Genomic DNA, 27,150 nt, shown 5'->3' on the forward strand with positions numbered 1-27,150 from the left:
ATTTGTCCACAGGGGAATTTTGACTTTTTACAGAAACTCAAAAAATAAATATGATAATATTATGAAAAACAACAAATACACACCAGAATGACTAAAAAGAAAGAAAAACTTTTGCCTTGGCTAAAGATGAAAAGAACAGTCAGTCATAGTGAAGCACTATATAGGTATCTGGCTGTAAGTATGAAGAAGTCCCAGAAGCATTTCTTTACACAAAATGGACTTGAATGAGATTAGTACACTCTGCATCATTCTTTCCTATACTAGATTTTTTTATTTAAATTTTCCTTTATTAATGTATACAGTAGTGCCATTGTGTCAGTTGTTTGTTATACAGCATTCTTAACAGTATTGCTGAAGTTTACAATGCCTTATCTGCTGGACTCAAAAATGCAATGCATTTTATTACTTACATGCATGACAAAATATATAATCTAACAGATGGCACATCACAAACCTTAAAGTTAAATACACCATCAGAATGTAACTGTTGGACAGATAGAAATTGGTTTATACAATATTAAATAGATTGTGTTTCCTCTTTTTAATTAACCTTCCATTAAATCTTCTCTAATATAACAATAAGAACGTTCATTTTGATTTTTATTTTTTATTTTAGATTTACACACAAATGTGCCATGTCACAAATTAAAACAAACAAATAAGTTTGCTTCCCTCTCTTTCGTCCCACTTTTTGAAACCTACTGTCACTATGACCTTGCTATGCCACCGTATCTTTGTTCAGTTTTGGATTTGACTTTTTAGATCATTTATTCAGGAAGTGGTCAGAGAGTGAGAGGCTTCAGCTATTCTCGCAGTATTTATAGACGAGCTCCAACTGATACTGAGCTGCTGCTTTGCCAGCACGTGGGGGTGGCTCTGCAACTTCTACAGCTTCATTGCGCTTAGGCAGGCGAGCCTTGAATACACACTGCACTGGCTTTGCGGTGTAGCAGATGCAGGATGCTGCGACAAGAATGTTTCACCTGAATTCTCAAGAGTAAAGAGAGGAAGTTAAAAGACAAACAACTCTTTACTTAAAGCTGCAGGGAACTCAGAAGGCAACCCCATTACTGTGTCAGCTTATGGTGCATGGTGGGCTTTACTAGAAGGAGCAAGAGCCTCCAGTGACAGGTGAGTGTTTTTCAACATTTGCTCTACACTCTGAACTACCAACAGAAATTCAATTAGAGTTTTTCAAGTAATTCTGTGTGTTCAGTTGTTATTTGTGCTGACTGGCCACACCATACAGAAGTGAAAATACCCGACTTTTGAAATCAGTAGTGCAATGACTGTAAGCAACTTTGTTTTAAAAGTACCTGCTTTCTGCAGACTGGAGAAAGATCTTATTTTTAGTCGTCGTCGCTTGTCCATCCCTGCCACTTATGCTCTGAGCAAGGTCAAAACAGCAATATGAGCAGCTAGAGAGAGAGGCAATGGCATGAGGGAGACCCTAGATTTTACTGGAAGGAATCCAAGGCTCCATTAAAACGTGCACAAGCTCAGATGGCCTCCCTGCACCGGCAGATGGTGCTGTCATTTGGCCATTTCCTGCCCCAGTTAATATAATGTCACAGCAGTACAAGCAAATACAGCTATAGCATTTGACTAAGGGGGGTGGGGTGGGAAGGTTAAAAGTACAAAACAAAAAGAAATTTACAGATTTTACAGCCCCACATCCACAATAAGAATCTGAAGTGATGACTTGCAGTAGATGAGTGAGGGTCATTAGGAGACAATACTAACAGCAGATCAGCCAACTTGCTTCTCAAACCTTTGCTTTATATAGTAACATTCAAAGGCTTTACAAACAGTGTAAATAACACAGCATTCTCAAATCTACTTAGCCCAATTCTGGATTACAGCGTCTGCTGTTTATTTTGGCCGCAACAGGAATCAACATTGGACAATTTTAAGTGTTTTACGCCTGGGAAAGCCACTATATAAAAATGCATTATTATTATTAGTGTACTAGGCCACTGCATGGTGTGCCCACACTCAAAAGATGCAAAATTTTAAGTACACTTCGTAAGCAACATCACAAATTGCTTTACAACAGTCAGTATTTCTAATACAATTCTCTAGTCAATAATCCAACAAGCTCCTTATTATATAGCGCCATGTTTGACGAAAACCCGAATACATCTTACATTTCTTATCCATCCACTCATTATCAAACCTACTTAGTCCAAATTCAGGGTCTCTAACTGTGCACAAAGCAGGACCTGATCCTGGATAGTACACCAGTCCACCATTGAGCACACTCACAAACAAATCCACTCCCTTAAACGCAGTTCATTCACAATCAGACTTAATTTTTTACAGTGGCTTTCATTGTGCAAACTAGCAAAAACAACAAATAATCTATTAGTAATTTTCAATATTTTATAGATTTGTTCCCAATCTAGAACAATCTTGTCATATTTATAAATAGTGACTTACAGACGTATTCAAATTCTCATTCAAGCATCCAATTTTACTGAATAACAACTCCTACATTGAAAATTTTTTTTTTTTGGGATATTTCTATTTCAAAGCATCAGAACTCAAAGTGATTTTTTTCATGTGCCATTAGTTTATGTAAGAAAAAAATCAAGAAATCTATATTTCATAAAGAGGCAATTATAGTGCAGCCTTGAATGGTCCTCATATTAAGGTATTGTTCCTTTAAAGAAAGGGAGGCTTGTAAGAAAAGGACGCCTCTTTACCCAGCAGTCTAAACATGACAACCTTCTCATCGTCATTCTCCAAATCCTCAGAGCTGGTCTTCAAACCTCTGTGAGGGGGATTTCAAACAGGTGCATCCCAAAACCAGGCTACTCAATCATCTGTCGACAGGATGTTTTTCAAAACAATGTTTCAGATACTTTCATTTATTCCTGATGCACTCATCCTCATGGGTGGCACATTGGCTTATTACTAATGCCTTAGGAATCCAGCACCCTGGGTTCAAATCCCACATCCCTTTGCTGCTTGTGTAGAATTTGCATGTTATCCTCATGTTCATATGGGGAGTCTAGTTCATTCTAGGTAGTCTGGTTTTCTCCCCACATGGCCTGTTAGGTGAACAGGTGAGACTACAGTGTATAGGATCTGTGAGGGTCCAGCCACCCAGAACTGTTTCCTACTGCTTGCATTGGACGAAGAGAATTTTATCCTTATCAATGTGCATACTCTCCAAGCTCATCTGTATAAAATCATCAACAGGAAATTTTGATTGCCATTGTTTCCTTAATTATCCACATAATTGGGGGACTAGTGCCAAGACAGGAACCAACCCTGGATGGGATGCCATTTCCATGGCATGCTTTTAACAAGTTTGAGAAGCAGTTTCAGACAATTCTGGGAGTTACCTCACAGACATGACCATCTTGCTGGAGTGAACCTTTTGCAATATAATAGCTTTCTCTTTTTTTTTTGTTTGTTTGTGATAATTGCTTGAGCTGCACTTCAGTGCCTTCCATGACAGTATCCATGTATTTTTCTTTCTTTTTCCTGCTTCATCTTTGCCATCTTACTTTTTACACCAAGTAGGCCATCGCCTGATGTGGCAAAAATATTTGTGTTTAATCTATAGATGATCTCAATATTGATCTGATCTAAAACTGAATGTTTTGTCCATCTCACACTTTTTTGTACGCTCAGTGTTGTATCCTCCATTTGCTACTGAGACAGTCAGTACAGAATATTAAAATGCTTAAAGACATGAATGGAAGCACGTCTGAGGTAAAAGGTTTTACACTACAAGATTCCCTCACCTTTTCAAATGGTAAACCTAACTCATGAATAACCCCAAGGCCTCCACAGGACCACCAATGTACTGAACTATGAACTCCTTGTTTTACTGAGATCCCTCAGAGACAAATAAAGATCGATCGATCTGTCTATCTGTCTGTCTGTCTATCTATCACAACAGGCAGAATAAGTACAGTGGTCATGGGCCTGAAGATATTTAAAATGGATGGCAGGAACCAAGCTTGCTGGGGAAATGTGTACAAGCTAGTGACTTGTCTAGGGCCGGATTCTACCATGAACAGATATTATCAGAGGGGACTGGGCAGTCTAATGGTCTGGAATCCCTACAGATTTTATTTTTTTCTTCAGCCGTCTGGATTTTTTTTTTGTTTTTTCTGTCCACCCTGGCCATTGGACCTTACTCTTATTCTATGTTAATTAATGTTGACTTATTTTATTTTCTTACTGTGTCTTTTATTTTTCTATTCTTCATTATGTAAAGCACTTTGAGCTACTTTTTGTATGAAAATGTGCTATATAAATAAATGTTGTTGTTATCATATGGACTCCAGCCCTAATGATACTGTGGATTAAAAGATCATAAGATGAAAATATGGATGGTAAATCAACTTACTTCTGTGAAGCTTTTGGTCTTTTTGAAGAACAACCACACTTGTGTTGAGCACATAGATCAAATCTATTCAAGGTTTTGCAAAAATCACAGTACAAATTCTAATCAATTATTCACCCAAGGAGTAAATGTAGTTCATGAGATGTTCACTGTGTGCCTTTATCTTTTTTGTACAGTAAATTCTCCCTAAAGCCTCCCTAAAACAATGGATTCTGAAGGCATTTGCTTTGAGGTGAAGAGGAAGACAAACCACATCTACCCAAAAGATGCAAGTTCCCAAAAAGACAACCTCTGTGCTTCCCCGTACAGACTCCAGCTGGTTGGCTCCTTACCAGTACACATCCTCACCACTATGCCCATGCTGCCTTGGATTGTAGCCGACATTTGCCGCCAAAGCACTAAGGACAAAAGTGAGGCAACCAGACCCTTCTGGGTTAACCTCTACATTTCGCAGACAGTAGTCCGTTGTGTTCTGGACACAGGCTGCCAACAGCAGTGGGACCCCTTGCACTATAATGTTGTCTTTGAACACTCGCCTCAGAGCATCTACAAGCTTATTCACAACAGCAATGAACCCAGCTACTTTGCCTGTCTTATCAAAGAAGAGGTGCCCAAACAACCTGAAAAGAGAAGCATTTGCTATGTGTTTCGCTCAGTGGAGGAGACCAAAGTAAGTGTTAAATATCATGTACATTATGGTAAAGATTTTGGGTTTCCCCTTCACCGCAGTTTTTCACAACTCTCTCAGTCTGGACGGTAGCCTCACTTATATTGATGTCTTTGATTAACAAATGGCATGAGAACCCATCTGTGGTCAGGCTGGCAGATGTTCTATCTTTGCTGTTATAGTGATGGATGTGCTCAAGATCAAAACAGAGACATTTATGTTTTCTCTTAAGAGGCACCGTGGATAGCGCACCTCCAGAATCACTGTCGCTCTGGTGTTTCTCTCAGTACTAACATTTTCATTGTTAATGCCAAAGACATGTTGTTTAGATTGACTAGCGACAATCCAGATGCTAGTCCAGACTTAGTTCCTTTCTTATACCCAGTGCTGCTGACTTAAATTCTAGCTCCTGGGACTCTGCAATTGATCTAAACAGATTAGAAAAAAAAATGGAAGGATGAATAAAAAGATAAAGTGGCTTAGTGATTGAGGTGTTGAGCTATGAAGCCTAAAGTTAACTTAGTTCCAGTGGTGATTTACTGTGCAAGCCTTGCTGTGTCAATTAACATCTCATCAATCCATTTGACAAAACAAGAAAACAATTGTTATGTGATATAGCTACCCTTGGAAAGCATTCTTGAGAGGCACTGCATTGCACTACTGACTCTCAGATCCCATTTCCTGGATTCTAATCCTAATGGCCAGTTGTTGTCTCTGTGGAGTTTGCTGCTTGGGTTTTCTCACACACCTCAAAGCCTTGTGTTTTAAACTAAAGGGACCTTCTAAATTGACCTAGAGTCAGCATGGTTATGAACGTGAGTGGGCCCTGAAATGGACTGTTGCCTTGTACAAGGCTGGGTTCAGTGGTGCTAGGTCAGGCTTTAAACCCACACAACCCAGAACTGGATAAAGAGAGTTAAAAAAAGTTATGATATGTCTCCATGTCTCATATTGCTATCTTTTCTAAACCATGCTTGTACCACGTTGTACAACCCTATAGAATTTACTAAGGGGATTTCTTATCTTGTCCCTAAAGCCCCTACAGATGAATGTGAACAAAATTAATTTCTAGGCAGAAATGTCACAAATAACGTTTATTGTCCATAAATGTAAAGCTGAATTATTAGATATAATCATACAGTGAGGGGCCTTAAACAAGAAACATCAACTTAGATGTGGCACTCCCCTTGGACTCCCTGTCTTCACAAAAGCAAGTATGCAACCTCTCATAAAGGAAGTGGTTTCACTACAGAGGACAGAAAGCAAAAGATCAGAGCGGCTGTGCAATTGTCGGCTTGCTCAGACATTTGTGTGACCATGTGATGTTTTCAGGTGCAGCATATTTCATGCACAACTGTATGTATCAGTGAAGTGGAAATGGAGTTCAGTCTATAATAGAAATGGGTGATAACTTCTGTTTTCCAGTTTTCTTTGGAAATGGCTGCTTATTTATGTTGTTTTCTTTCTTCCATGTTGACCTTAAAACCTGTCACATCCAGCTTTTCATTTACTGATACAAATTCTTCCATTTCTCTTTCACATTCTGTGTTTCCTGCATTTACAAGATTCCTGTCTATATCTAAGCACAGTGATAAAGCACATCTTAACTTTGAGCCCACCAAGCCTGTACACCACTACATTCAATGTCCCAAATGTCAAAACTGATAAGCAGTCATCTGCCTTTGCTGATCTCTGCACTATTCTACACTATACTTCAGCATGGGAAAGGCGCTATATAAATAAAATGTATTATTCACCTAAATATTTTCAAAACCCATCTCAGCAGTAATGACTGTCATAATCCACTCATCCATCCATCCTATTTTCTGAAGAGCTTGTTGATTTCAGGGTCTTTCCCAACAATACTAAGTGCAGGTGGGGATCAACATCTAGACAAGGTACCAGTCAATCACAGGGACAACACACAGGGCCAATTTTGAAATGCCTAATATCCAAACACATGATTGGAGAAGTGGAAGGAAAACTGGAGTACCTAGAGTTAAAAAAATACCGACATAGGGAGAACATGCAAACTCCACACACCTGGGATTCGAACCCAGGTCTTTAAAGCACTAATGACTACACAGTCCAAATCCATTTTTCATTTTCTTTGTTTATTAATGCAAACTAGTACAAACAACGATTATACTGTATTATATCTGAGTGTCACATAAGTCCTAGACTGACTATCACATAGAATATCACATAGCATTAGGGTTATAGTGCAGTGCACTGTGCAGAATAGCTTGTTATTTGGCTTATTTAGGTGGATTAACAAACTACTCAGAGTTAGTAAAGTTTTACTGGATAAAATACAGTAGTTGGTAAAGTCTTTTCCAAATGAGGTAACTAAATTAAACACTGCTATACAGTGCGGGGTTTATGTTGAGAAAGTATCGCCTGTAAGAGTGTTTTCATTACTGTCCTTGACCAAATCGAGTGCAAAAGCAAAGTAAAAAAAATGTTTTCAGCTTTATAGAGCCTGCATTGTGTGGGGTCTGTATAAAAGTGGCATTACTAGGATGTCATCCTGAGGTGGGCATTTGGATATGTAGGAAGGGCAACTAAAACTATATTTTTAATGATTTTCAACTTGGAGAGCAGATGACCATAGAAACACTCATGATGTACAACAAACATATGAGGTCATACAGTAGGTGCACTTTAAATCTAACTAACTAACCCTCTGGACTGGGATTTGATACAAGCACTCAGGAGTCTGAATCAAGGCATTATATACAGTGAAGGCCTGAAACAAGAAACCAAGTAGTATAGGTGGAAACAACAATGCCAGGAACCTTAAAATTACAACTCAACATTATTTTAGAAACACTGAGTGAACTGAAATGGAGCAGCTTTTCATATCAGTTTGAAAACACTTCTCTCATTAAAAATGTACTTATGTTAATGCATTTAATTCTTGACTGACTGACCTATGCAATTAACACTTTGAACACAACCTTCTTTCACTCACATAGTATGAATTCTGGAATTACTTACCAGAATTAAATTCTTCCTTGTCTTTCTCGCTCTTCTTCTCAATTGTTTTGAATGAGCAGAAGACTACTGGTGGCAATTCACAGCCTCCTACTAACAACATAACTAACTTAATTTTATTATGTGTTCACTGTCAGATTTCCAAATATTACCCTGGTTTATAAAGTTTGATTGGTTATCCCCAAAAATACATATATATAAATAAATATATATATTATAAATATATATATAAATAAATAGCATAAAGATGAAAGACGCCTCACGCCTGGATAAACTTGTTAAGAAGACAGGCTCCATTGTAGGATTAAAGTTGGACAGTTTAACATCTGTGGCAGAGAGACGGGCAGTAAGCAAACTCCTGTCAATCATAAATAATCCACTGCATCCACTTAACAGGATCATCTCCAGACAGAGGAGTAGCTTCAGTGACAGACTTTTGTCACTGTCCTGTTCCACTGACAGACTGAGGAGATCATTCCTGCCCCAAACTATGCGACTCTTCAATTCCACCCGGGGGAGTAAATGCTAACATTAATTTTATTTTAATTTTTTTCATTTTTATTACTATTTAATTTAATATTGTTTCTTTGTATCAGTATACTGCTGCTGGATTATGTGAATTTCCCCTTGGGATTAATAAAGTATCTATCTATCTATCTATCTATCTATCTATCTATCTATCTATCTATCTATCTATCTATCTATCTATCTATCTATCTATCTATCTATCTATCTATCTATCTATCTATCTATCTATCTATCTATCTATCTATCTATCTATCTATCTATTAAATTCCCCTCCATCACATTGTTCCAGTCATTTTAAGAGTATTACAGTAAAGTGATAATGTTTGACGCTTTTCCTTGAGGTACTGTTTCCCTAGTATTTGAAACTACTAATCATATTGTAACTCTGGGACACTAGATTTGTTCATTCATTTCTTTCTCTCTTTAAAGCAGATTTCTGGTATACTGTAAATGATGTATTAATCAAAAACAACTATCTATTGCTACTCTGAATGTTGAAGCATCAAGTTATCACTTCATTCTCCTACCAGCAAAGAAGTCAAAAGCAGTCAGATCACAGAGCACAGCTGCATGAGCTGAAGGAAACATTCCTAAAGGTCAAACTAATGGACAGAGTGTGGCTATGAATTTGGGATCTCAATCTGAGCCAGCAAGCGTGACTGCAGAGATTAGTAGCTCCACGCCTGACCTTAGTCACTATTCTATATAAAGATAAGTTAGTGTGAAGTGAACGCGCAAGTATTTGTTTTGATATTTAGATACACAGAACAGAGGGCGATGAACACCCTTAACATTTAGTTCTGGATAAATTATTTTGTCAAGTAGAAATGTTTGTACACTAACACATACTTGTTTGTAACTTAAACAAAAGGGTGTCAGACCATCACAAGGTACACACATGTACATGCCCATACTCAGGCTTAATTTAGAATAATCAGTTTGCCTATATAGAGAGCGAGGTTGGGAGAATGCACTGCACATGCCCACCACACAACAAACCACCTGGAATGGGACCCGAGTGCAATGGGTGACACCTCAGCAGGATGAGATGAAAATCTGAGATAACCAGGAGGAAACCTGAGGAGAACATTCAAACTCCACAAAGGCAGTGGCCAGGCCTGGATTCAAACCAAGGCATGACCACTGCAGTGCCATATGTTTTTTTTTTTACAATCTAGATGAGAACAAGCCACTCACCAGTCCTATCCACTTAATTCTTCTAAGATAACAAGTCAAGTTTTGAAAGTCCCTAAAATCCTACAGCCTACCACACTGCTTGGTAGCTTATTTCATGTGCCTATGGTTCTCTGATGTAAAGAAAACGTCATATGTGTGTGTGCAAAATTTACTCTTAACAAGTTCCCAACTGTGCCCCCATATTCTTGGTCAACTCAATTTTAAAATAAAAGTCTCCATCCACTGTACTAATTCCCTTCATAATTTTAAACACTTCAATCATCACTCTTAATATCAGTCAATTCTGAAGAGGTTCCTCGCACCATCGACCTCTGCTTCCTGTGTCTCAGCCAATTTTTCCCCCATCTACAAACAGCACTCTGAACTCTCATAACTTTAATTCTGATGCCCAACCTCTAATTTGGCACCATATCAAATGCTTTCTTAAAGTCAAGATAAATAATATGATATGCTGCACTTTGATCATATCCTTTTGTTGCTTCTGAACCCATGCTGACTGCTCAGTAAAACTCTTGTTCTTGCCTTGTGTTGCTTAATTTTATCCTTAATAATTCCTTCCATTAATGTACCTGTAATGCACATCAAGTTTACTGCTCTACAGTTGTTTGGATCTGCCCGGTCACTGTTTTTATATAATGTGATAATATTTGCCATTTTCCAGTCCTCTGAAAATTCCCCAGTGCTCAGTGACTTCGAAAAATATGTGGCAGGGGTTACATATGTAGTCGTTAACCTCTTTAAGAACTTGAGGATAAATATTATCTGGTTCTGGTGATTTGTTTGATTTCAGCCTATTTAATTTGGGCAGTACCTCCCTCTCTACAATTTCTAAATCACTCAGTACTACCATAGTAGTTCCTATTACCGCTGGGACATTATCTACTTCCTCACATGTAAATACCTCCAAAAAATATTTTTCCATATTGTTTTTTTATATATTTTTTAATTCCACTTTAATATTACTGATGCACTTCACCTCTTCCTTGATTGTTCTTTTACTACTAAAATACTGAAAGAATCTGACCTAATCTTTCTCTTTATCAGCTATATTCCTTCCTCCTTTCCTTTAATGTGGAAGAGTGCCTTGTTCTGAAAGGGAGAAATGTTCAGTTAACTGAATTGGAAACCACTAGACTACAGTTTTAAAACTGTGTCACTTATTCCATCGATTTTCTTCAAGGAAAAAAATAAAAGCACAAATTCCTTGTTAGATTCAAGTAAATTTGATTGGTCTTTCTGATAAAAACCACAGTACTGGCAGACTCACTAGATCCTCACTATCCTACTACTTTCCTGTGACAACAAAATAAAAAGAATTAAAAGCTCAGCCTCTGTGTCATAATGGTACCATTTAAAGATATGCTTCCCAACAATAAAAACTGAACTGTGTGAAATCATCAGTAGCTTCCCAAGTTTAATTAGTCCAGCACTGTATCTTTATAATTAATGATATTATAGTACAATAGTGAGTAGAATTTTATACAAAATTCCTCCAAATATTACCCAGTCACAAACCTATGGGATGTCAAGAAAGAGTTCTAGATAGAACTGCTGCCTCACAGTTACATGAGATCCCAGTCACTGCATGCAAAATCTGTACCCTGTGTCTTTGTGGATTTCTATGGGTTTCAACTCTTTTAATATACAGTATTTTCATGCAGAAGAACATTTTTGTTATTACAATTATAAAATATCATAACTGCTGACTAAAATATACTGACAGAGACTAAATACAAATTGCTATTCAAGATCTATACTATCTTGAAATCTTATATTCCAGATATTTTTGTTTTACTTCACCTTTAAGACAGCCTCATCTTCAGTGTTACAAAAGCTGTAAATCTGAAAGAAAACATCAGCAAGTATTCAGAATAGAAGATAAAAGGACAGTTGGTATTAGTCACTGCAAGTTGTTTCATCCTATGCCATTTAAACATTTTAAATGGCAAAATGTGTACACAGGGTTCAGTAGCAACTTTGTTGTCCAAAAATAGCTCAGTGACAAACATGACTTCAAAGAACTATAGCTACAGTTTGTGCAATGACTCCATAAAGTGATTACACACAATCTGGAGGAAAAGAAACTAATAAGAATGTAAGTAATAAGACATAACCTAAAACCAATCAAAGTGCATGGGTAAAAATATGAATACCTTATGCAAAAAAGTCCCATACACAAATGAGTCTGACAATACCTAGCCTATTCTCTTTGAACTCTCACACAATTTTTGGCTCCCTCTCCAAGACTAAAGTAATATTTCCCATCCCAAGAGCAAGATTCCTTTGAAAATATTAGCAGAAATTTGAATTAGGCTTAAGATCATAATGTCAGTAGGCACACACAGCAATAACCTCAGTAAACCCAGCAGAACTCTATATTATGAGAAAAGCGCTAAATAAATGTAATGAATTATTATTATTTTTATTCCTTCACGTATGGTAAGAGCACGTCAGGTTTTCAGGTCCCACACTTTTCTGCTACCACTCTAGAATAACACTACAATTACTGACTAAGTGCAGATGCACAAATAAAATCAATGCTTTCTCAGGTGGAAGTGGGTGGTGGCGGCATTGTTTTCTAAAGCCACTAACCTTATGCATAATCTTGTGGTAGATATTATTTAAATAAAATATTCAGTTACTCATTTAGAAAGGAAAACAATCATATTTACTGTATATCATTAATAATACTGTTGCAAAAATAGGCTTTATATACAGCATTATTTTACATATGCAAAAAATAGGACTGTCCCAGGAGAAGAGGATCACTACCTTTGTAAAAACAATAACACAAAGCTACCTTAAAGTTACTACATTCATTTTTACAAAAACTACTGCATGTTGACATTGCAATTCCTAAGACTACAGAAACAATATGGAATTAAATGACTACAACCATCATTATGTCATTTATACATAAATAATTTTTTACATTTTTTAAAACATTAACATTTTAGAAAACCTGAAACATTAACCATGTAACCGTTATGGGAAACAATAGGAAAAATACTAACGTAAAACCATTAAAATAATGTAAATTCTTGTTTCAATTCTTCACAAGTCCTCCTGTCTCCAAAAATTCTCTGCCCTTAATATAATCATAATGTATCATAACAACTGTCACACTGCAACTACAAAATGCTTTGTTGACCTCTGGTGGCCAAAATTAATTAATGTTGACTTGTTGATAATAAAGTTATAGTAAGTTGTATCTTTAAAAAAACAGTTGAGGTTAATTTTTTTTATTTACGCCTTAATTTTTATGCCAATTTTAAAGTCACATTTTGTCCATTTAAATTCAGTTTAATTCAGTTTATTTCTGTGTATTGCTCTGCATTGAATTCAGATGCAGAGCAAGTTCACAATTAAAATGCAAATACATATTTTACAAATTACTAAATAGAGAAATAAAAAAATAAATTTCCCGAATTAAATTAATGCAGTGCTGAATTTATTTTGATTAAGAAATTACAAATATCTTAAATGTATTAGCTGAAGTTGCTTGGAATGAAACTGTGTATGTATACCACTATACTATATAACATATTGGTTACTTTTAATTATGAAAATACAGCAAGAATTAGGTTAATCACAGAAAACAATAGGTTATGATGCCATGATCCTCCATGGAATTTGATGATTTCAAATATTGGGCCACTACTCTTTCTAATTTATATAAATCATTTAAATAAAAATGTAAGTGAAAGTTGTTTAAACTGGCAGGTGAACCTAAACTGAGGTGAATTAGCCGTGTTACTAGATGAGCATCTCACCAGTCTTTCAGTGATAGTCCTCATTTAATTATGCAAGCTGACAATATTATGCATAATATTGCTTTGATGGGGAAAAAAAGACCCTGTCTCAAATTAATTATCCAGATAAATTGCTAATGCAATTGCAAGGTACCAGCATTTCTGCATTCTCACGTATAAGCTAAAAATCTATCACCAGTCTTCTAAAGGTCCCACCAAAGACTGATATTTATGTTAAACATTTAGTGTCACTTGGCCCAAAGAACATTCCCAATTTTTTGAAACTGAGTGCAGTGACCACAAATAACCCACTTCAGGTAAAATACATTTGTGGAGGCATCCTAGTAGCTGAGGGCTAGTCTGAATTAAGCTCCCAGAAAATAATGACGTACAAGGAGTTTTTCAGCATCAATTATAACTATTTTCATGTGACTGTGTAATTACTGATCCGTCACCACTTGGTTATACAATGCTGAGTGTACAGTGGAGGAAAGTCAAATGTATAAGCTGCAAATGAGATGGCATTCCCACTCAGAACAGGTATTGATTTTTTATGGAGCACAGTCTGTGAGTCAATTTCCTAATAATGTGTGCAAATGGGATGCCTTTTATTGTCATTTAAATTGTGAATCCACATTTTCTTCTAACATACTAGAAACAAAACAAAGGAACTAAATAACCAATATACATATGTTAATCAACAAGAAATGCTACAGTGGTTGACAAGCAGATACAGTGGGATGCAAAAGTTTAGGCAACCTTGTTAATAGTCATTATTTTCCTGTATAAATCGTTGGTTGTTACGGTAAAAAATGTCAGTTAAATATATCATATAGGAGACACACACAGTGATTTTTGAGAAGTGAAATGAAATTTATTGGATTTACAGAAAGTGTAATTTTCTAATTTTCTCTGAAGAGTAGCAACATGGGGGTCACAAAACAACTCTCAAATGACCTGAAGACAAAGATTGTTCACCATCATGGTTTAGGGGAAGGATACAGAAAGCTGTCCCAGAGATTTAAGCTGTCTGTTTCCACAGTTAGGAACATATTGAGGAAATGGAAGACCATAGGCTCAGTTCAAGTTAAGGCTCGAAGTGGCAGACCAAGAAGGATTTCAGATAGACAGAAGCGACGAATGGTGAGAACAGTCAGAGTCAACCCACAGACCAGCACCAAAGACCTACAACATCATCTTGCAGCAGATGGAGTCACTGTGCATCGTTCATCCATTCGCGCACTTTACACAAGGAGATGCTGTATGCGAGAGTGATGCAGAGGAAGCCTTTTCTCCGCCCACAGCACAAACAGAGCCGCTTGAGGTATGCTCAAGCACATCTGGACAAGCCAGCTTCATTTTGGAATAAGGTGCTGTGGACTGATGAAACTAAAATTGAGTTATTTGGGCATAACAAGAGGCGTTATGCATGGAGGAAAAAGAACACAGCATTCCAAGAAAAACACCTGCTACCTACAGTAAAATATGGTGGTGGTTCCATCATGCTGTGGGGCTGTGTGGCCAGTGTAGGGACTGGGAATCTTGTCAAAGTTGAGGGACGCATGGATTCCACTCAGTATCAGCAGATTCTGGAGACCAATGTCCAGGAATCAGTGACAAAGCTGAAGCTGCGCCGGGGCTGGATCTTTCAACAAGACAATGACCCGAACACTGCTCAAAATCCACTAAGGCATTCATGCAGAGGAACAAGTACAACATTCTGGAATGGCCATCTCAGTCCCGGGAACTGAATATAATTGAAAATCTGTGGTGTGAGTTAAAGAGAGCTGTCTATGCTCGGAAGCCATCAAACCTGAATGAACTAGAGATGTTTTGTAAAGAGGAATGGTCCAAAATACCTTCAACCACAATCCAGACTCTCATTGGAACCTACAGGAAGCGTTTAGAGGCTGTAATTTCTGCAAAAGGCGGATCTACTAAATATTGATTTCATTTCTTTTTTGTGGTGCCTAAATTTATGCACCTGCCTGATTTTGTTTGAATAATTATTGCACACTTTATGTAAATCCAATAAACTTCATTTCACTTCTCAAATATCACTGTGTGTGTCTCCTATATGATATATTTAACTGACATTTTTTATCATAACAACCAACGATTTATACAGGAAAATAATGACTATTAACAAGGTTGCCCAAACTTTTGCATCCCACTGTACATGCATACTTCTCATGTTAAAAGTAAGGTAGGCCTATTTCGGGTTGAAGTGTTGTTAGTTGTCATGTAAAAATATTCTCATCTAGTATACATAAGTCAAATAGTGTACTATGTGATGTGGGTAAACAAAAGCTGACACGAGCTATACGGTGATTTGTGCAATATGGCACTGTATCACAATTTCTTCCACAAATATACCTCTTCTGAGAAAAGCAGAGGACCATTGTCCTAGAATTAGCAACTTTTCTGAAGATGGTCCAGAACAGACTAGATTTTTGCTTGTACCATGTTTTTACAAAATGCATTTCTTTTCATTAGCTTCTGTTTGATACTGTTTTATGATATTATTTGTTTACACAAAGTTCTCTATAATTCATACTTTAATGTTGAACATTTAAATTAACTGAACTATTGTGGTAGATAGTGAGACAAAGACAGATTCTATTGAACAAACAGGCCAGTATGTGTCATAAACTTGGGAGTATCTTAACAATAAGTGTTGACAAACTGTAGCAAAAACCCACACAAGTGGAAGAATCCGTCAACCTTCAGCTTGTAAACATAAAGGGCAGACGAAGATTCTTTATTAATAAAAATATTTATTTCAAAAAATGTTCTTTTTAACAAAAGCTCCAAGAAGTGCAGAAGGCACAGTAAGAGTTGTTGAAACAGACAATCCCAAAGCAAACAAAGTCCCAAAACACAATCCAATAGAGAGGTCAAAATACTGAGCCAAATGCTCAAAATTTAAGGAATGAAAAGTAAACAATAATCACAGGAGAATTTACCAAAATGACCAAGCACATTCAATGAAACTCATATAGAACTGTGCGTGGTTCCACTCTGAGACAGAGAAGTGGCCCTGCCTGTCTAATGACAAAGCACAAGGGACATAGCAGACCACATGACCACATATAGAAAATAAACTAGACAATAATGAAATACTATAAACAAAACATAAATACACATGATAAACATATGAAACATACATAAAATTACACAAAGAAGACATAAAAAAGAACTTAAAATGGAGAGCAAAGAGGGCAATCTGACAGAACCATGAGATTATCCACATCATAGACAAGTAAGATGAAAGCCCCCAAATCACCCCAAGAAGAACATTGTTACTAAAGGGACTTTAATTACTGTGATAGTTTTTTTTGGTTTGTATTTGTATCGGTAATCATTATTAGTAAAAGGTTTGCACTAATTCAGTATACATTCTTGTGTGGAATTTAAGTGTAATGGTGCACTAACAGCTATGCCAGCTTTTTAGTTTTTCTGCTTTTTGCTCTTCTTATATAAAGCTTGTTAATAATAGTAGTAATAATAATAACTTTATATTCTTTCTTTCATACATAAAAATGCAGCTTAAAGTGCCTTCCATAAATTGTAAAAATAATAAATATAAAGTTGTAATAAAAATGCAAGACATGATTTAAAAAACAAAGTGCTGTTTCAGAATAACCACTAAGTTCAAACTAACTTACTACGAAGTTGTGAAAACCTAGAAGCAGCTGTAGCATTCAAATAACTTATTTTAACAATGCACTGCTCTTTAGTTCTAGTTACAGATATTGTTATGCCAAAGAGAATACATAAATGATCTGACATGCCAGTGTCCAGAATATGCATCACGTCAATACTAAGCCCTTTTAAATAATTAAATCTATTATGTCACTTCCTTTATGTACTAGTTAAGTGGCATCTTGACTGAGATCAAAACAAAGCAAAATGTTTAAAACTTTCTTGCTTTGAAGTTGCACTAATTATCTATATGAAAACTGAAATTACTCACTACCGTTATTAGAAAACCTGAAATATCTAGGTATTATTATAGGTAATAAATCTGAAAATCAGATGCTAAAAGAAGTATTATATTTTTTGGGGATGATAAATTGTAAGTAGGACAGAATGTGAAACCTCTTGAATAACAATGACAAGACATTCAAAAGATGCAACACTGCCAAGAGTGATATTTTTACAGATTAAAAAAACTTGATAAAATGCTTACCAAGGCACCACCTGTTCTGACAGACAGAATGAACAAAATTATAATTTTAAAGGGACTGCTTCAGTTAGCATGACAGCACCATTACTATTATAACAGGGCTATTTAATTAATTATATTTTCCCATCAGTGAAAATATTATTTATGTAAACTTCTTAGTAGTTAAAGATATTATATTAACTAAAGCCATATTAAGGGTCTCAGAAAGACATGGTTGCACTGAAAGATTAGGACAACTAAGGATACCAGTTAGGTTATTTGAATTTATACCAGTCTCTTTATATTTTTAGTGAATCTATATTTCATTATTATATGGATAATCTAATGTACCTGTTTAGATAAAGCCACTGTAAAAGAATCATATTTTAATTCTAGTTTGTGGCAAAAATATACATAAAGGTATATAGTCATAAATAACTCTGCTACCTTTGTAATGTTTCTGGAGATGCCCTTGACACCAAATCCACAAGGGTGCAGGCCACTCCATTATAAAAAGTGAGATTGTTTCAGTCCTAAACTGTCAGAAAGTTGATGCTTTGCTTCTTACAGAAGGATTTCATCCATTTGTTCAGTGCTTGGGGTCTGCTGTAGGCTCCATCCAATTTTGTCTCTTGAATTAATAAAACATCATCTATCTTCAGTACCTCCAACTGGCAGGAGCAAATACTGTTTTCCTAAGCATGCAAAAATAAGTCCCGGAAATCCAATTCCTTTGTTTCTTAAAGACCAAAGGAGCTGTCAGTTTAATATCTAAAACACAAGCATAAAGAAAGCAGAGTACCAAGGTTTTGTTGTAAGACGGTAGAAAGCTTAGATGTGAACAAAAGAAGTTTCAATAGCAAGGATTTCTCTATGATCTGTTGGCAAGGTGATATAGGTTTATGTTGCTGATAATCACAGACTCTTTCTTGGATAGAAGTGATAGTAAAGCTGATTCAGCCTATGGTCCAAGTGGCATGCCACAGAGTCAGTGTTGCACGATAACCTTTAGAGGACTCCTATTGTATGGTTTGCCAGAAAGCTTTCTATTCCCTGAGTTCGGACTGTTGTTTAAGGAGCTGCTGGAACTGTCTTCCTAAGGTCCTGAGTTTTTCATTCACATGATGAAGCTCACAATCCTCCAACATGACTTTCCCAGAAGTCTGCCCAGTGAAAGTATGGGGAGAAATGTTGTTTTGCAGAGCAAAGTGAATGAGCAAAGAAATACATGATAAAATGACTCAGGGTTTTTATGACAACCTGAAAGTAATTACTATTAGCCCTGATTATGACCAAAAGCACAAAAGGCAGGCAAAACTAACCTCACTGTTATTATAATCTGTATGGAATAATAATTATAATGAAATGTAAAGATAACAAGCACTGAGACATCCTTAAACTATAATAACATATTCTTCAGATGCAAAATATTATTATATATGCAGGTGTTTTTTTTACATATGCATCACACATTAGGAGGATTTATTAATTAGGTATTCATGCCACTTTTTCCCCAGAAATAGTATAGCCACCACAGGCTATAATATAACAGGCATTTACACAGGAATATGTTAGAATAACACAACTCAAAGCTGACATAATAACTATCATTTCACTGTGGAGCATGCTTTAACGATATTAACAAGTTGCATATGGCAAAAAAATGTTAACTTTGAAGAATATACAGTGACTATAAAAAGTATTCAACCCCTTGGAAGTTTTCACATTTTCTTTTTATACAACATTAAATCACAGTGGATTTAATGTGGCTTTTTTGTCATTGATTAACAGTAAAAGATTTTTATCTCTAAGTGAAAACATATTTCTTCAAAGTGATCTAAATTAATTACAAACATGAAACAGAAAATCATGAATTGTGTATGTATTCTGTCCCTTCAAGTCAGAATTTAGCAGATGTGCCTTTGGCAGCAATTACACTCATTGGTTTATTTGGACAGGTCTCTGTCAGCTTTGCACACGTGCACACTGTAATTTTACACCATCTTTCCAGATGATTATAGTCTCTCATATGCCTTCTGAGTTGTTCAGTTTTTTTGTTTTTTTTAATAGTAGCTTTCTCTTGGCCACTCTTACATTGATGTACCACAGGCAATTGTATGCGCAATCCCACCAGTCTCTGCTGCTGTAGCTTCTAAGTCCTTCAGAGTTGTCCTAGGTCTCTTGTAGACCTCCCTCACTAGTCGTCTTCTTGCATGACCACTCATTTTTTGTGCATAGCCTGCTCTTGGCAGATTTACAGCTGTACCATACTCTTTCCATTTCGTAATGACTGATTTAACTACACTCCAAAGAATATTCAATGACCTTGATATTTTCTTGTATCTAACCCCTGACATATGACTACAGACAGGTGATCTCCATTTAACTAATGATGGGACTTCTAACACCAATTGGCTGCACTAGTGATGATTTAGGTGTGTTATATTAATATAAATACTTATTCAATGATCAAATATTTTGTGTTTTACATTTGTAGTTAATTTAGATCACTTTGCAGGGATCACTTTGACATGAACGTCTTTTTCTGTTAATTAGTGCCAAAAAAGCCAAATTAAATGTACTGTGATTCAATATTGAACAATAATAAAGAGTGAAAACTTCCAATGCATGATAACATACATGAAATGCATTTTGAAAGCAGTTATTTTTGTACACACTTTGAACCTGATGCTGTTATACTCATTATGAAAAACAGTAACTGTGGCTGCATAAACACAGACAAGCAAGATACTCATTTTATTCTCACTCAGAATTGACACTTACAGCAAGGGTAACTCAATAACACAGAACCTCATCACAAAGAAGAAAGGCTGTGGAGTAGCATCTGGAGAAGACGGAATTTTTAGACACCTTGCATCTGAAATATAAAAGATGTATAGAAAGTCTGTGCCATGAAAAAAACAGCAATCCACATTTATATCTGGGAAAAAGGTAATATATTTGAGCTGACACTGTAAGTCAAGGAGAAACCAAGTCCCAAACACTGGTCCAGACCTTTATGTTTGAAGCTTATGCTAAAAATTGAAATGTGGAGATGGACCTCTCCAACAAGCCCAGACAACTGTAGGATTTAGCAGACTCTAAACTTGATAGTACTATAATGATTGGAGATTTATTATATTCCATATGCCTTTATCCAAGGTGACTAAGAAGATCAGGATATATTACAGCTGTTATTTTTACAGCTGGAGCAAAGGCAGGTTAAACTTGCTCAGGTTCACACAGTGAATAACAGGCAAGAAATGAACCAACAACTTTACAGTTGAAAGTATAATGCCTTAATCACTACACCACATTGCCTGAAAATACAGCCAAGAAAAAACATTTTGCAACAGTGTCTGCCACAGTTTCAATCTGTACAACACTCTTGGGATGCTTGATTAGTGTGATGGCATCAATCTCCATCTAAAAGGTCTTATTTTTCTGGATTAGAGATCTTGATGGGCAAAATGGTCTTCTCTCATTTTTTAAAATTACTTATATTCTATTATGAGGTATATAATTACTGTATGTTGTCTTGCACGATCCTGAACATATCTGAAAAGCAAATTTTTGGAACAAATTTGACTGCTGACCTTCCATGAAACTGAATTAGCATGATGCTGTGAGAAGTTTGAAATGCGAGTTTCCAAAGCATCAAAACTATGTGCTGCCTACACAGTGTCTGAGCATGTTGAAAATGTGCTGGGCTTCAGTGCTTAAGCATTTCAGCAGGAATCTATGTGTATGAGTGTCAGAAATGTCCTGGAGGACAAAAGATGCCAAATCTATCTTAAAGTTCTATTTTCATGTGCTCCTCTGATTGGGAAGCTCAACAGGGAGACGTCTTTATCAAAAATGCAGTGCCAGGCAATCAGTAAAAACACAAGTTCATAAAAACAAGTTACAAACCTTTACTTGCCTTTGTTTAAAAGTTTTTGGTGGACCTTATTTCCAAGCACACCACCCACACAACCAGTCAGCATGCATTGCAGTCCAGATGACACTTAAGAAAATGAAAAAGTGAACAACTGATATTAACCTTTAACATTAAAAGTATGCATTCACTGCTACACTGCAAGCACTACGGGGCACAAGATGACCCCTGAATTGACTAAAAGTGAGACCTCTGTGTACTGTGGCAAGACATTATATAAAATCAAGTAATTTCTTTATGTAATAAAGTCAAGGAACTGAATGGTCAAAAACAGCTTATTTGGGGCTTAAATGGCAGACAAAAAACTATAACTACAACAAAAAAGTGAATGTAATAGCACTGCTAAAGCATTCACAAATTTAAACTCAAAAGGTATTGCAACATATAAATGTAATTCTTCCCAATCTTATAATAAAGTTTTAAGAAATACAAAAAGTAATAATGTAACTGCATATGTCTCCTTCCTCAAAATGATTCTTTTTACAAAAATAAGACATCATAATCTACAGTTCAGTTAGAAAGTTTAAAGTTTCTGAAATGTAGATTTATTAAATATTTATTTCAAAGATATAATCTGTTGACACAAAGGAGAACTGTTTATAAAGAGTCAAGTTATATTGCTTTTTGTTACAGTTTTCTATTATTTTAAATATTTGACTTTAGGAGGTAAATGAAGCATTACCTCTAATGTCCTTCAAATACAGTGTTGTCAGGTGGAAACTTTGGAATTACAGTATCTGGATGTTTTTGTGGCCTAATTAAAAAAGCCAATAGGTAAATGGTTAAATTGGAATAAATATTTAGGGTATTTAAAACCCTGTAATATGCAATGGCTCTGTATCTAAAAGCAATTATCAAGACTATCCAAACAGCTAATGAAAATCATCTCATTTGCATGAGTCATACTAGTAGCAAAAGGCCTGCAAGAAGTGAGCAAAATTAAAGTCAACAAAGTCAACCATCACTTGAGTGAGATAGGTTGGATTTCGATGAACACAAGTATATAATGGTTTCTATCATGGGCTTTGCGATTAAAAATTGTATAGACCTATTAACATCAATCAAATTTCAGAAAGTGCCTGTTACAATTAAAATCTGTGGTTGTTAAAATGTTTTTCATTATATGACAGCATATTAAAACACATCAATGAGAAATTTTAAAACTAATGAAACTGGGCTCTGCTGGGTGGATGGTTAAATGGATATAAAAATCCTGTTAGTTAATAAATGCAAAAAAAGACTCATCTTATGAACTGTCCATGACAACAAGAAATGACCTTTGAGTTTAGTGCAGTTCACTGCCTGTAAAATTGTCTCCTTTTGTTTTGTGTTTATGGAATCGAGGAGCCTGCTGAGACAGCAGTTTTTATGGCTCAAAGACTAGATTAATATGTTTACTCATTACAAGGGAAAAAGCCCTGGTGAAACTACAAAAAAGAATTACAATTAAAACCTGTGACTCTGAAGATTTCTAAGACAAGTTCCCATTGTAACTGTGCTGTATAATTTGTATTTTTTCCACAGCTTGATCACCTCTGTAGGATTAGACCATGCTTAATGATACTAATTCATTTCATATGCATCTATTTAGTAGAAGTTTTTATAATCCAAATTAAATTTAAAAAAGATACAAGTACAAAGATATATACAAGTGTGAAGTTTAAACATTAAACAACTTGCACTATTTAGAACTGTTCCTTATGTACTGGTTGAAGAGGTATGCTACAATTACAGGAATACAATGAACAAAGTGATGTATTTAACGTAGAACTAATGCTAATACTGTAATGTTTTATAAGGAATGCACAAGAAATGATATCGTAAGGATAATTAGGCTAATGGGCAACACTTAATGTGCCAGGTGTGGTTGGGTGTGTGTGTGTTTACTGAGATGGATTGATATCATGAGAAAGGTTAGTTTCTTCATTGTATTAGGTTAGGCTTTGCCTCCCTGAGACCTTGTACTGGGATAAAATGGGACTAGAAAATGATAGGATGGATAATTCTGGTGACCATGTAAATGTCCTTTATCCACTGTTCCTGAGTCCTGAGGGCCCTTACTAAGTTTCAGATTTGTGTTTATTTCTAATTTTCTAATCAAATACATGTTCCTGCATTTAGTTAGACCATTCCCTTTTTATTAAACAAAGGATAAACTAAGACTGGATAAAATGTAAGTAAATCAAGACAGACCTCAGCGTTAACATTTGCAGAGCACCATCTACTGCAATGTATTTTGAATTGCTTGCAGTAATAAAATGCACTGCATTTGTTATTTCAACAAATGGTGCATCGCAAACACTTGTAGTAATAAATACATTGTATTTGTCATTCCAACAGGTAGGACATCACAAACATTACACTGCTTTTACGAACCCTATACCAAATGGCATATAACAAAGACATAGCAAATAGATGGACACACACATACACAGACACTTGCCCTTTTATTAAGGATGATGCTTTCATTTTAAAGTTTTTCTACCACCATCTTGTTACTCCAGAAATACTGAAAACATTTTCTTCACTTTTGAAAGGAATTTATCAAGTACTTTTTGTTTTACTTACTATACTTACTAAGTTTATAATAATTTAAGTAGTTACTTTCATACACAGCTAAGAGTTCTGCTTATGCATTTTAGGGTCACTGACTGCACCAGGATTATTAGTTTGGAAGTCTGCGTGTTAGTTAGTTAGTGATATGTTGCACTTCATGGTTTTGTATGCATGAAGCATGTTGTCAACTCGCTATATATAGTTTAGTACACTGTAATTGCCTAGACAATTCTCAATATCCTTGAATGACTTTTACAGTTGTGCTTGAAAGTTTGTGACCCCTTTAAAATTTTATATATTTATGAATAAATATGACCTAAAACATCATCAGATTTTCATTCAAGTCCTAAAAGTAGATAAAGAGAAACCAGTTAAACAACTGAGACAAAAATATTATACTTGGTCATTTATTTATTGAGGAAAATGATTGAATATTACATATTTGTGAGTGGCAAAAGTATGTTAAACTCTAGGATTAGCAGTTAGTGTGAAGGTGAAATTCGAGTCAGGTGTTTTCAATCAATGGGATGACAATCAGGTGTGAGTGGGCACCCTGTGTTATTTACAGAAAGGGATCTATCAAAGTCTGCTCCTCACAACACGTTTGTGGAAGTGTATCATGGCACGAACAAAGGAGATTTCTGAGGACCTCAGAAAAAGAGTTGTTGATGCCCATCATGCTGGAAAAGGTCACAAAACCATCTCTGAAGAGTTTGTACTCCACCAATCCACAGTCAGACAGACTGTGTGCAAATGGAGGAAATTCAAGACCATTGTTACCCTCCCCAGGAGTGGTCGACCAACAAAGATCACTCCAAGTACAAGGTGTGTAATAGTCGGCGAGGTCACAAAGGACCCCAGGGTAACGTCTAAGCAACTGAAGGCCTCTCTCACACTGGCTAATGTTCATGTTCATGAGTCCACCATCGGGAGAACACTGAACTACAATGGTGTGCATGGCAGGATTGCAAGGAGAAAGCCACTGTTCTCCAAAAAAAACATTTCTGCTCATCTGCAGTTTGCTAAAGATCACGTGGACAAACCAGAAGGCTATTGGAAAAATGTTTTCTGGATGGATGAGACCAAAATAGAACTTTTTGGTTTAAATGAAAAGTGTTATGTTTGGAGAAAGGAAAACACTGCATTCCAGCATAAGAACCTTATGACATCTGTGAAACATGGTGGTGGTAGTATCATGGTTTGGCCCTGTTTTGCTTTCATTGATGAAACAATGAATTCTGAATTATATCAGAGAATTCTAAAGGAAAATGTCAGGACATCTGTCCATGAACTGAATCTCAAGAGAAGGTGGGTCATGCAGCAAGACAATGACCCTAAGCACACAAGTCGTTCTACCAAAGAATGGTTAAAGAAGAATAAAGTTAATATTTTGGAATGGCCAAGTCAAAGTCCTGACCTTAATTCAATCAAAATGTTGTGGAAGGACCTGAAGCGAGCAGTTAAAGTGAGGAAACCCACCAACATCCCAGAGCTGAAGCTGTTCTGTACGGAGGAATGGGCTAAAATTCCTCCAAGCCGGTGTGCAGGGACGATCAAAAGTACCGGAAACGTTTAGTTGCAGTTATTGCTGCAAAGGGGGGTCACACCAGATACTGAAAGCAAAGGTTCACATATTTTGCCACTCACAAATATGTAATATTCAATCATTTTGCTTAATAAATAAATGACCAAGTATAATATTTTTGTCTCATTTGTTTAACTGGTTTCTCTTTATCTAGTTTGAGGACGAGTAAAAATTTGATGAAGTTTAGGTCATATTTCTGCAGAAATATAGAAAATTCTAAAGGGTTCAGAAACTTTCAAGCACAACTGTATGTGGCCCCACTGCTCATCACTGATGACAGGTCTGAATTGTGCAACAACAAAAATGCCATTGTTAATCTTGTCATCAGTTAGGTGTTGAAACATATATCTCAATTATTGAAATCCTTCACCTTCTTTGTTCAATACTTTAATTAAATTTTTCATCACTCCAAGTTTTGTATGAAGAGGAGGCACAAATATCTATGTTGGGGTGACAAGTGGTTTATGTGCCACAATTTTCTGCCCTGGGACCAAATGCTTATCATGTGGGCAGTTATTTTTATTGGAATGAAACTCTTTAGCATGGCTGTTGCATTTGCAAATGAAACAATACTTAGAATATCCATACTGCAAGTAGCAGCACCAATGTTTTTAAATCTCCACAGATATTTTTGTTGTAGGTGTTGCACTGCAAATGTACTGTATAATTACCAGAAATAGTAAAAATGGGTTACTGCTATAAAATTGTATGTGATAGGAAAATTTACAGATGGTTTCTGGGATCAGTGGACTAAAACTATAAGTTAAACCCAAAAGTGTTCAGGAAGTAAAATCTCCCTTGTCCAGTGTGACCTAAGCACTTACATTTGCGTACACAGGAGGAAACTGTACTAATGTGCCTCATCCTTAGTTTTTTTTGTCTGATCCCTGTGTACCCTTTAATAATTTCAGTAGCTGAAAACAGCTTAAGGAGTTAACTCTTAAGCACACATTTTGTATATCGAAAATAAAATCTGCCTTTGCTCCAGCTGTAAAATGTCCGATCAGCTCAAATCATACACAGTAGTGTATTTCTGCTTATAGAACAGAAGCAGAATAAGGCCAACTAAGTAAACAAGCCATTAAATTAAAGCTGAAAAGTTGCTTATGATTATGATACTGACTGGACCAAAACTTACACTAGTGCTTCCAGCAGAATTGCTGACCATCTAAACTTAAGTTTTTTTAAAACAGTTATTCTGTTCAAGGAAGCAGGAATAAAGATGGATACTAAAGCTGGACAGGGGATCAGTTCATTGCAATGCACATTTATGCATACTGTGCCATTTTAGATTAAGACACACGTTTGATGTGTGAGAGGAAAACTAGGGAACCTGAAATAAAAACCCAGGCAAACATGGTGAATGGCAACGATTTGAACAATGACTTCCAAAGGTGTGA

General features: G+C 36.0%; 1 protein-coding gene across 3 annotated transcripts in view; it reads left to right on the forward strand.

The window, feature by feature from the left end:
• Positions 1-878: 878 nt before the first annotated feature.
• tbc1d1 (TBC1 (tre-2/USP6, BUB2, cdc16) domain family, member 1) overlaps positions 879-27,150 on the forward strand; it is a 294,800-nt gene continuing 268,528 nt past the window's right edge. For 2 of the 3 annotated variants that reach the window (XM_039751281.1, XM_039751283.1), the window contains exons 1-2: positions 879-1,131; positions 4,540-5,033. In XM_039751281.1, coding sequence (XP_039607215.1) covers positions 4,569-5,033 — 465 coding nt within the window. In that variant the 5' untranslated portion in view covers positions 879-1,131; positions 4,540-4,568. The remainder of the gene's footprint in view (positions 1,132-4,539; positions 5,034-27,150) is intronic. The other variant, XM_039751284.1, reaches the window with a different exon arrangement.

This window comes from Polypterus senegalus, chromosome 4, assembly GCF_016835505.1.
Source record: "Polypterus senegalus isolate Bchr_013 chromosome 4, ASM1683550v1, whole genome shotgun sequence".
NCBI lineage: Eukaryota > Metazoa > Chordata > Cladistia > Polypteriformes > Polypteridae > Polypterus > Polypterus senegalus.